The sequence below is a fragment of the Solea senegalensis genome, unplaced genomic scaffold (genome assembly GCF_019176455.1).
Source record: "Solea senegalensis isolate Sse05_10M unplaced genomic scaffold, IFAPA_SoseM_1 scf7180000012978, whole genome shotgun sequence".
Taxonomy (NCBI): Eukaryota; Metazoa; Chordata; class Actinopteri; order Pleuronectiformes; family Soleidae; genus Solea; species Solea senegalensis.
The window spans coordinates 91,537-103,295 of record NW_025320733.1 but is presented as its reverse complement, the minus strand read 5'-3'; the positions used below and the strand labels follow the sequence as shown (position 1 = coordinate 103,295).

At 42.6% G+C, this 11,759-nt stretch overlaps 1 protein-coding gene across 2 annotated transcripts; it reads right to left on the bottom strand.

Annotated features, from left to right (window-relative positions):
• Positions 1 to 48: 48 nt before the first annotated feature.
• Positions 49 to 11,736, bottom strand: naa15a (N-alpha-acetyltransferase 15, NatA auxiliary subunit a). Of its 2 annotated transcripts, none has more exons than XM_044015166.1 (21): positions 11,670 to 11,736; positions 11,046 to 11,255; positions 9,080 to 9,164; positions 8,315 to 8,419; positions 8,029 to 8,186; positions 7,698 to 7,832; positions 6,765 to 6,918; positions 6,539 to 6,658; positions 5,998 to 6,093; positions 5,394 to 5,500; positions 5,241 to 5,313; positions 4,771 to 4,940; positions 4,523 to 4,675; positions 3,497 to 3,625; positions 3,191 to 3,404; positions 2,710 to 2,903; positions 2,518 to 2,626; positions 2,331 to 2,429; positions 1,614 to 1,757; positions 638 to 735; positions 49 to 352 (listed from the first exon to the last, which is right to left on the bottom strand). In XM_044015166.1, the coding sequence occupies exons 2-21, from the start codon at positions 11,097 to 11,099 to the stop codon at positions 143 to 145; spliced, it is 2,607 nt and encodes an 868-aa protein (XP_043871101.1). In that variant the 5' UTR covers positions 11,100 to 11,255; positions 11,670 to 11,736; the 3' UTR covers positions 49 to 142. The 2 variants fall into 2 exon arrangements, with proteins under 2 accessions (XP_043871101.1, XP_043871102.1); XM_044015167.1 differs by having other exon boundaries at positions 11,648 to 11,717.
• Between the last annotated feature and the right edge of the window lie 23 nt (positions 11,737 to 11,759).

Sequence of the window (11,759 nt, the reverse complement as noted above, 5' to 3'; positions counted from 1 at the left end):
GGGTCTCTCTCTCTCTCTCTCTCAGAAGCCAAGGCCCAGGATGTGGGGGGAATGAGGAACGGGTGTGTTGGCGGACTAAGGCGTCTGGCAGCGTGTTCACTTCACCTCCTTGTTCTCCTCTGTTTTTGTTTTTTGACTGAGGTCACATTTCGTTGGCCAGGTCGTCATGTTCTCCCGCCGAAAGGTCGCCGTTGGCGCTGAGTGCGATGCTGTTGTCTTGGTAACCGGGAGGCATGAAGGCCAGGCAGTAGGGGAAGATCTTATGGCAGGCGGCTCTGTAGGCCTCGGCAGCCTTCTGCTGACCCTCGCCCAACTGCCCTGCACTCAGAGCCTCCAGCACCTCAGTGCACACCTACACACACACAAACACACACACACACGGTTAATATGGGAATCACAGGGAACAACACACTACACATGGTCCACGATACCAATAATATCACGACAAACATTCTGTGAAAATCATAAAGCGATGCATCACGATATCTGTCGCACTGAAGAAAACAAAGGGACAGTGAAAAGTTAAAAGTCCAGGATTTTACCGTACTGTTCCAAAAAGAACCGTACTGTTCTAAAGAGAAGTGCACCATGATGGAAACACAGGCGCCTGCTGTGTGATGTGTGGCAGAGAAGTTACCTGGATGCTTCTACCAGACAGTGACTCATCCAGGGCTGTAGCGATCTCACAGGCCATCTTATCAGAGGAGGGTTCCAGGTAGAACATCATCTTAGCAGCTGAGCGACAAAAGAGACACACACACACACACACTTAATCTGGATAAAAGGTTGCATCCTTCAATGGGACTAAATATCTCCTTGGACCTTAATTGTTTATAATATACATTCATATTATGGAAAAAGCCTTCCACGATTTTATTTGCAGAGGACACAAAAGTCTTTTTCATTTGCAAATCCTGAAACCTTCACTAAAGTGCTAAATAAAGAGCTTCAGAAGTTTAATAAACAATAACTTAACATAAAAAAACAACAAATCATGCTGTAATTTTCATTTTTAATCCTATTCAAAGATCAAATATTCTAAACTCCAGTGCATGAGAGCTAGTGAAAATAATGCAGTAGTCACAGTATGTTGAGAGGGCAGCCCGTGGCCAAGTGGAAAAGGGAACTTGACTTGTAATCAGAAGGTCGCCGGTTCAAATCCCCACCTGGCCAAAAAAGGGCTGGGGTACCCCTGAGCAAGGTACCCAACCCCCAATGCTCCCCGGGCGCTACTCAGTGTGGCAGCACACTGCTCCTAATTCTAGGATGGGTCAAAGTGCAGAGGAATACTTTCCCTAAGGGGGATTTATAAAAATTAACTTAACTTTAGAGAAGAGGAGCAACTAATTCGATGCATTCAAGGACCCTGGGAAAGCATTCAAGAAACCTGTTCAGTTTCATCACGTCAGCAAACACACACACTGCCACCTCTTTTTGGCATTTTTTAAACTAAATTACGAAACGTCACATGCAATTTTTGTAATCAAATGAATAATTAGAGTGCTTGTCATCCCTGGTAGATATCTCCAGAACAAGCACCGAGAATAATAATTGGTGCAAGTAATTCCTCTCAGCCTTTATTAGTGTGTGTGTGTGTGTGTGTTTGTGTGTACCAGCCAATCGGTGTGGGATTGAGTTGGAGTGTTGGCTCAGGTAGCTCTTGTTGAAGCTCTGAGGGTTGCTCTCGCCAAACAGTCTGATGATCTCCTGCTTCAACACGGTCTTCACTGGCTCAGCCAAGTCTGGACCTTCACTCACTGCACGCACGCGCACACACGCACGCGCACACACACACACACGACAACAAAAACAAAAGATGTTACAGAAAACCACAGACTTCGCATCAAAATGAATAAGCGATGAGTTCAGAAGTTCAGTTTTTAAAAGACGGTGATCACATGTAGACACAGCTTCTGTTCTACTATTATTATCTAGGTTTCTAAAAACCTTTACTTGTAGTTGGTTACTTGTGTCTTATGTGACCTTGTTATTTGGAGGTAAAACATGTTTTGAAAATAAAGGAAGACATTCATAAATTCAGCTTGCATGATTTTCATTCTGTACAAACTTTTACCATCTCAGAATTTTTTTTAAAAACATATATCGATATCGGTAGATATCGCTTATCGGCATAGCAGCAATATTAATATCGGGTATCGGTGGAAATAGTCATATCGGTGCATCCCTAATATTTACAGCACATTCCTGGTATTTATGAGAGCCAGGTAAAGGTCACATTGTTAGATTCAAAGTCACACTGTCCTTCATGCAACTTTGTTACGTGTCCCTCGTAGACACAGCAAATAAAACATCAACAGTGTGATATTCACCTCCTCTGAAGAAGCGCACTAGACACTGGTGCAGCCACGGGTTGGAAGGCTCTATGGTTACAGCTCTCTTTATGGACTGCAGCATCAGCAGATACTTCTCTGCAGGAGGAAAGAGTTAAATATGACATTAGTTCCAACAACTATGAGTGAAATCACGGTTTCTTTTTGCTCACTCTAACCGTCTGACCTTTCCTGAAGTAGATCTCGAAGGCCAGGAGGTGAGTCTCAAGCTTATTGCGCACCAAGTTCTTCAGAGGGATGAGGAACTTCACTGCCTCCTCCAGAGGATGTTCCGGCTGGTGAAACAAGTAAACCATGCACTGTCAGGATCACTGTATCACACATCATTACATCAACATGCTCCAACAGGTGAGCCCACCTTGGCCAGTTTGTCTGGTATTAGCTCTTCTTTTGGGCCTCCTATCTCCTCGTCATCATCCTCCTTCTTCTTCTTCTGGTTCTTCAGCTGCTTCTCCTTCTCAGCGTTCTTCTTCTCCTCTTCCAGCTGCGCCTTCTTCTGGGCTCTGCGCTGCTTATTGCGCAGCTTTTTCATCTCCTTGTCCGTCAGGTTCTCTACAAGGAGAAGAAAGTAAGAAAGGGTGGTTACTTGGGATGAGGCGACAGAATACTCAGCACTGGTAAAAGATACACGATCCAAAAATCCTCATGCTTCACTATGCACATTTGAATGTAAATACAAGTCAGCAACAGCATGAGAAGAATATCAGAAGAATTACATGAACACATGATTCTTCATCATTAGGACTGGACTTTGGCCCCCATGAGGACTACTGGTCCTGCCAAGGTCAGTGTTCACATCAGAATGGAGGGAATACACACACATACACACACACACTGACCAGCGTTTGCCTGGTTTTCCTTGTTGTCGTCAGTCAGAGGCTTGTCGTGCAGACCTAAGTAGATCTGGATGGCGGTTCGAGCGGCTTTGAAGAAGAACGGGTGCTGCCGCAGGATGTCCTCCAGCTTCAGCAGGTCCACGTAGGATCGCAGCGTCATCTTCCTCATACAGTAAGTGTGGAAGTCAAACTGGTCGTCTGTGATCTCCACAAAGTGCTGATGAGGAGGGAAAGAAGATGACATGAATATCATTTTTGAGATGAGATAAAGATGTTTATCTGGAGTCTGGTCTGTATGTAGCTGCTCACTCTCTCAATCTCATGGCACTTCTTCAGGGCCTCTCCAAACTTGTTCATGGCCTTGTAGGCCAGGGCACACTCGGTCTGGAACCACATGCACTGCATCTCGTTCATGTTCTCGACAGCAGAGGTCCCCTCCTACAACACACACACACGAGGGACAGGAGAGACTAATGACCTGTTCGACTAATAATCCATTAGTTAATTCATCACCAACTATTCTGATAATCGATTACACTATTTTGAGTGTTTTTAGCTTCTTAAATGTGAATATTTCCTGGTTTCTTTGGTCCAAATAACAAAGACATCATTGAAACTGAATCATTTTGTTTTGTGGACAAAACAAGACATTTGAGAACATCATCATTTCAAGGTTTGGGAAACAAGCGATCAACATTTTTCTGACCACGCGACTAATCAAGAAAATCGACAGATGAATCAGTTATGAAAATGACTGTTAAAAATAATAATAAGTATGTTTTTACCCGTTTCCTACACAGTGGACCACTGACACATTCTGATCCTAAACCCAGATCCTCACTTCCTTGTCTGAATGAATTTAGGTGTCCACCTGGTCTGACAGGTAGTTGAGCAGGTCAGTTAATCGTTAACAAAAGGTTAGCGGCACATAAATCACATGACATCCACCCTGGTGATGTTTTTATCAGTATTGTGAAGGCTACAGACACCGATTATCATTTATTGTCCCAACAACTTTATCTGGATGTAAAGAGAATATAACACAAGGAGTCTAAGAAACACATTGCAGAAAATAGCTCTAACTATGCTTCTATTGAATTAGTTAATATAGTGCTTTCAAACATGTAATGAAAGGTTGATGGGATTTTTTATATGCTTGTATGTTTTGTATATTTGTTTCCTGCCTTTTTTTGAAATTAAAAACTTACAATTACAATAATTCAACAACAAATGTTGAGGATTATTAACTGGGTAACAGCTGTATTTATCATTTACTGTGCTGTATTCACTGGGCGAGACACCGAATCACACAAAAAAGGACATTGCTTCTCTCACCCGAGTGAACTTGGAGCACATCTCCTCGGCTTCTTTGACGAGGCCAGCCTTCAGCATGTACTTGGCACACTTGGAGTTGACAAAGCGGTCGGCGGTGTCCAGGGCCTGAGCCTCGTCCATCCATCGAACCGCCTCCTTTATGTTACCTGCATGCTGCCGGATGGAGGGTACAGGTGTGAGGGACGGGGAAGGTTTCACAGAGTAGAGACACAGTAAATAAAACACACACGTGTGCATTTGTACGACACCTTGTAGATCTTGGCCTTGATGAGGAAGAGCTCGATGAGTGTGGGCGTGCTGTCGATGGCGGTGTTGATGTACTCCAGAGAGAGGACGGACTGGCCGATGAAGTCAAAATGCTGTGCCAGGAAATACTGTACCCACAACAGGGTGGTGGGAGGCTCCTCCTTCCCATTATCTGCACACACACACACACACACACACACCAGCTGCAGTTACATAACGCTGTGTTTTCATCATGGTACAGTACAGTACAGTTTGGAACGGTCAGGCGTTTTCCTTTTAGCCCAATCAGCTGACTGTTGTGGGTGGAGCTGGCCATTTTACTGTGATACCCCTGTAGGATCTTGGTTATTTTGGTGCTATTTCTAATGGAAACACAAAATAATGCATCTTGTACCAAACCAAAGTGTTCACCTCGACGAAGACACGGCTCAAATGTGTGATTTAAATAATGACAAATAAATAAATCACTCACCGTTTTCACTAAACATTCGACAGCTTTTTAAACACGTTTCATAGCCAACGACTAACACCTCGATGACAGTGACCTGTGACATGAGAAGAAAACACGTTTAAGATTCTGACCGGTCAAATATGGATGTAAACGTGACATTTAAAGCCCACATACCTTGGTTTTATCAGTGTAGAGGGATTTGAGGGTGGTGAAGACGGGTGGACAGCCTTTACTGAAGTTCATCCTTAAGTAGCTGTCCAGACACTCACGGAACTTCTCCCCTGTCCGATGCAACACACAGAGTTAAAACAGTGAGATTTAGAATCTATGACGATGTGTTAGACATTAGGGCTTATCATGAGATTCAAAATGCAAAGTTTCGATATGTGGTTCATCAACCTTTACCAAGGTCAAATTCAAGCACTTTTAAAGTTATTTTTGAGGCTTTTCCAGCACATTGCAGCTATAGTAAATTATACTCATATTTCTCTCTTTCCATCACATTCACAGCAATGGAATTTCTATAAAACAACTAAACTAAAGTAAACTGTTCAGTCAATAAGCTATTTTTAAAGAAATACAGTCATGATTAAAAGTCAAGCTTTTTCAAGGATTTTAAGCACTCATATGAACTCTGACATTTGACTCCAGATGGTATTTGAGTGAATTATACACTTTCTTTAGCAGCAGTAGAAAATACAACATTAAAAACTACAATATAACAACTTTTTTATAAAGACTTCTATGCACCAGGTGTCGCTGGTTGTTCTGTGTTTACCTGTGAGGAAACTAAGAGGCAGCCTTCGTGAAACAAGGCCTTTAGGAAACTTCACCAGGGACTCCTCGTAAATCTTGTGACGCTCCTCTATACTCTCTGAAGAAATGCACAAGAGAGATCCACAAACCAAGACAATGATAAGACACAGTGGGACATGTGGACATAGAGCAACAGAGGTTGGCATCATAGTGGACACCAAGTCTGAGAGTCAAATGATTTTATCAAAACAATTAAGCAAAGAAAATCCATGGAGATTACAGCACAATGGACATAATCTAATGTGTTCCTGGGTTAATTGTTTCATTTATCTCTTTACATCATGATGGGTCCATTTGTTCTTGTTATAAAATGAACACAGTTGAATATTAAATGTCAATAATAATGGCAACTCCTCTGAAATATCAACCTCAGTGAAATTCTTTGTCACAGCAGTTTGATACCAACTCATCACCATAAGCTCATCAATACGAACAAATGACAAAGAACTGAAACCTTAATAGAAAATAAAAAAAGTTAGGTGGAGCCTGAGAATATTGTTCACCTGGCATTAAGGCTTTCTCCAGGCCCTGGTAGTAGGCCCAGTTCTCAGGATTCCTCTCCTGGAGTTTCTTGTAGACCTCTGAAGCTTCCTGTGGTCTCTCCAGCCTTAGCAGCAACTCTCCTACACACACACACACACACAGTGACAAGTTGTTCACTATCAACACAAACCAATCACAGTCATCTTCACAAACTGCAGCAGGTGAGAATGCAGTCACTCAGCTCACCTCTAGTCTCCTCCACAGCGAGTTTGTCACAGATCTGTTTTTCATAGTTGTTGAGGTGATCGAGGGCCTCCTTGTGCAGACTGGCCTCCCTCAGGACCTGGTTCTGATACAGCAACAGCTCACTGTACTCGTAGTCCACCTTGTCTGGAGATGTCTGCCAGACAGAGAGAGCGTGAAGTTGGTGACTATACGTGTATTGACCAAAACTATGTGAAACTTCACGTCCAAGGAACTCTTTTCAAGGAACTAAGAGGTTCTTGCTCGTGACAGATTAGACATGTCATTCCACTTTAGTCCATTAGGAGGCAGAAGACTCTTCAACAATGTTTACCACTGAATTCATTAAATCAATGGCTCACATCAGAGAGTTAAACGGCCTGACACGAGCCAATCAACAGCCTAAGTCTAATGAGAGCACTTGGTCCAGTACCATTCGTTATTTCATAATGCAACCACTATTTTTGGAGCGTAGCACTCAACATAAAAGCCTATTATTAAAGCACAACCTCCTTTTTCAAAAATAAACTTCACTGCTACTTATATAAGAGACAATAAATAAATGGACAGTGAAACGAAACATGGACATGAATCACAGTCACATTGACATCATCACTAACAGTATCACGACTTGTGTCAGTAAAATGCTACACAGTCTCAGTAGTGAGGGATTGTTGGCACCGTGTTGTCACACAGCTCAGGTCTCAAACTTGTATGTCATGTTTCAGGGCCACTTTGACAGGACTGTATTTGCAAAGAACAATCTTCTCTGTTACAATGTCCAGGCTGAAAAAATTCTCATAATCCGTTTTCGTGAATTCTCATAATCCATATTTTTAGATCGAGTTCAATTATTTTAACTTGAGTGTGATTTGCCTTGAGAAACGTTTGCAGAAATCCCGACAGTTTGGCAGAGCCGTCGACCGGCTGACCTACCTGTTGCGTTTTGCGGAATTCCTCAACAATCTTCGCAGCCATCTCAAAGTCCTCCAACAGGTGATAGGCCACGGCATATCCGATCCACGAAGCCCGCTGGGCTGGACGGAGCTGCAGCAGCTGGTAGCGAGTCTCCTGAAAAGAGACAAGCGTGGCGACCAACTGTTAGTGCTTATTTGAGTTGGCTGTTAAGACCATCTTCCAGTTGTACCAATCTGTCAGCCACTCCCACTGTCTGTCTTCACCATCTAACTTTTCATCTGATGCAGTAGAAGGAGTAAGCATCTTGTCCTGAGGCCTTCCATCTACATCTGTCTGAGGCTGTTCTCACCCTGTATCCCTCCAGGTCTCTCATCTGGATCTGCAGCAGGGACAGGTCTCGCAGAATCTGCAGGTTGTCCTTGTCCCACTTCAGAGCGTTGCGGTAACACTTGATGGCCTCGTCGTACTTTTTGTCCGAGCGCTGCAGCAGACCATAAACATGCCAGCCTGAGAGGGTGAGTGAGTTCAGGAAAAATAAACATCTGAGATTCTACCTTTCTTTGCAGCAGACAGAGACAAACTGCACGTGTCTAACAGGAAACGCAGGGAGTACTGAAGGACTGATGAAAGGATACAGACGTGACTCTTGAGGTCATTGCGCAGGCCTCGTCTCACCAGGTCGTAGGCCTCTTCCTTCTTACCCAGACAGTTGAGGGTTAAACCCTTCATGGCCAGCGTCTCTGGAACACAGAGCAGACAGGGAGATAACGTAACATGAAAGAAAATCAAAGTTCATTAAGAATGCCATGGTTACTAGAGGTGCCAAAACAAATTATTCTTATCCTCAAAGATTCTAAATTGGTTCAAATTGGGTTCTTTTTTTCTTTTTTGATTGGCAAAGCCCGTTTGATTTCAAATGACCTGCTATGTCCTAGAACACCCCAGCTTCTCTTTTATGACAACATACAACAGTATGTCATACCCTCACATTCATTGTTCAGGTTATGCCCAGGATATCTGTGCAAGTTACGCTTCATTTTTATCTTGGATTTACTTGCATTTACAATAGTTCATGACGACAGAAACTGTTGCTTGTACAAAGCTACACTACACAAATCAATGATAGTAGCTATTAAACGTTCCTCTTTTTGTTTTCCACTTCCACAAAAAGCCTCAGTCACCTGGACTGAAACATTATGAATGTGAAAGGTGGAGCGGTGGCTTCATCTAAAACAAATGGGTACTTAGTTATGACAAACGACATAATGTCTTAGTTAAATCATGTTAGATACAAACAGGTGCTATTAATCCAGACAATTGTTTAATCTAATCTGAGAATATTGCTGTGCATTTTAGTCAATGACATGTGATGTTTCACACCGTGTCATGCAGCTCCTTACCTCCATGCTCAGCAAACTTTGGGTTGCCCAGGATCTGTTTGCAGAACTTCAGTCCATTCCTGTACTGCTTGTGCTCATAACACCTCTGCAAAGACAGACAGCGCAGATTTTTAACAGGGTACTTGAGGCCAGGAGCCTGCTGTTCTTTGCTGAGGTCGGTTCAGACTGAAGGAAAGGGACACTGAAAGTGTGCTGCATGCAAATATAGTGGTAACTGGTCATTCCAGCTACAGGCAGGAGCAAAGGCTGCCTCCTTGACAGGACAGTCAATGAGAGGCTGGAACAGCGACACTGACTGAAGAGAGCAGCAGGACATGAATCATGATGATGAGGGCTGGTGATGTCAGACAGGCAGTCAGATGGAGAAGCCTGGTTTAGAGCAGACACAAGGAGTTTACTGCCAACTCATACTAATGTTAGAATACCACAGTGACAGCAGTGAGGGGTGCTAAATTCTGTTACTCCACCGAGGTGTGTTTCCTGACACCTCCCTCAGTGGTTCAGCTCAGACTAAGACTGGAAACACATTTCACTGGGGAAACAGGTTTTGACACAGTAATAATATGTGAATGCCATGGACAGGAACATGAGCAAAACATTAAATAAATTAAAAATACTTCATTACATTCTGCAGAACAGTCTGTCTGCAGAATGCACACAACGCAATTAGCAAATCATAAATGCTGCACTTCACAATATAACTTCATATGTTAGTATCTTAATGGGATCCATGTGTCCATGTATCCACTGTGCTCCTTCAAGTGTCTCATATCCTATGCAGTGTCTGTTTAAAACCTGCAAATCAAATTGCAATTGCAATAACTGAAAAACAAGTAGACATTTTCCATAATTGACCAGGGAAAAAAGTGCACTCCTGCCATCTACGACTAGGAGTGTCACATTCTTCACATATTTTCTATTCAGAACTTGTGTCGAAGTATTGGAAGCTTTTAACAATTTAAACATTTCCTTAATTATAGTTATCAGTAAACACTGCAAACTGAGTGAATATAAGCATAAAAAGATGGGACGATGTTCTCAAATGTCTTGTTTTGTCCAAAAACTACTCTGTTTAATGATTTCTTTGTTATATGGAGCAAAGACACCAGAGAAAAGTTCACATTTAGAAAGCTGAAAAATCAGAAAACTTTCCCTAAAAACACCCAAACCGATTAATCGATTGTCAAAATAGTTGACCATCAATTTAGTAATCGATTCATCATTTCAGCCTTACTACTGACTGCAACGACTGATTGATTAATCAATTACTAAATTAACCATAAAATAAATGTATGAGTTTGATATAACTAATAATAACTACATCTTCTTACATTTTGCAGCTTCTTAAAGTGAATGTGAGAGTGGGGGGGCTTCATATCACAGATCATCTGAATAATCATTTTGAGGTTTGAAAAACAATGGTCAGCAGTGTTTACTATTCATAAAAACACTACACGTTCGATATTTAAACCTTTAACAGCGACTATAACTCACTTCTTATGTTCACCCTAACATTTGAAAATGAGTGAATGAAGTTTGGTTGGACGAGCAGCAGCTGGAGTCAGACGTCGGCTCACACACACGTCACAATAATAAGAACAAGTCATTTATGAGTAACATCAACGGTCGCTGTCGTCAAAAAAAACCAAAGACTCCTGCGTTAAACGCGTAAACACAGAACTATTACAGGTGTCCGGCTAACTTGTGTGTAGCTGTCATGTGTCACTCACGCTGCACAGCTCCGCGTGCACAGCTCGGACTCATGTCACGGCCTCGCAGCCTTCTATGGCAGCTTTTCCCACACAGCACCGTGATAATTACACTTAACAACAGAGACGTGATAACTGCAGTGCGTTTGGTGCACTGGATATTTAGCAACTCCCTAGCTACGGGTCACAACTGGCGGCTACTTGGCAAACTAGCGTTAGCTTGCTAGCTAATAGGTAGTGTCAGGCAGTCAGCCTACCAAAATTCTCTTGAAGAGAGCGTTCTCTTTCGGCGGCAGGCTGATAGAGGGCATCGTGCTGGCTTCCTATGCCTCTGTCGGGTGGAACATGGATAATATCCTCTCGGAGTCAGAGATGTCAGTGTGTTTCAGGCTCTTCGGGCTCCTGTCTCACGTGTTGAAGCAGAGGCCCCCCTTCCGAGCAAAATGGCCGAAGTCAGTTTTCTGAGTCTGCGTGTGTCAGGGAAAAGAAACACGCGAAGCGAGTGCATGGTGTTTAAACACAGGTCTACACATCATACACATCATCAAATCCCCCTTCAGTTAATATGTCAGCACGCTCCAACTGCTTGTGTCGCATTAATAAAACATACACCATCTTGTTTCCCTTCTTATTAAAACACGTTTGCGTGGATATGTGGTCCGTGTCAACTTAACTAGAGTAATTTCAAGAACCGAGTTACAGCCGAACAGTTCGTCACAATGAATGATTGGTGCCTTATATACCTTTGTATACATGTGCAAACAATGAATGAATGAATAAAACGTGGCTCATTTGTTATCAACTACTTTAGCACAAAGCTAATTCACAGGTTTCATAATGTAATATGACTGATACTAACCGTGTTACGCAGATATACTCACTTGAAAATGTGGTTTATTTACACAAGCATTTTCTATTACGACTGTCATTAAAAAGACAAAACTGAGGAGTCGTTCGACTTATCTGCGATC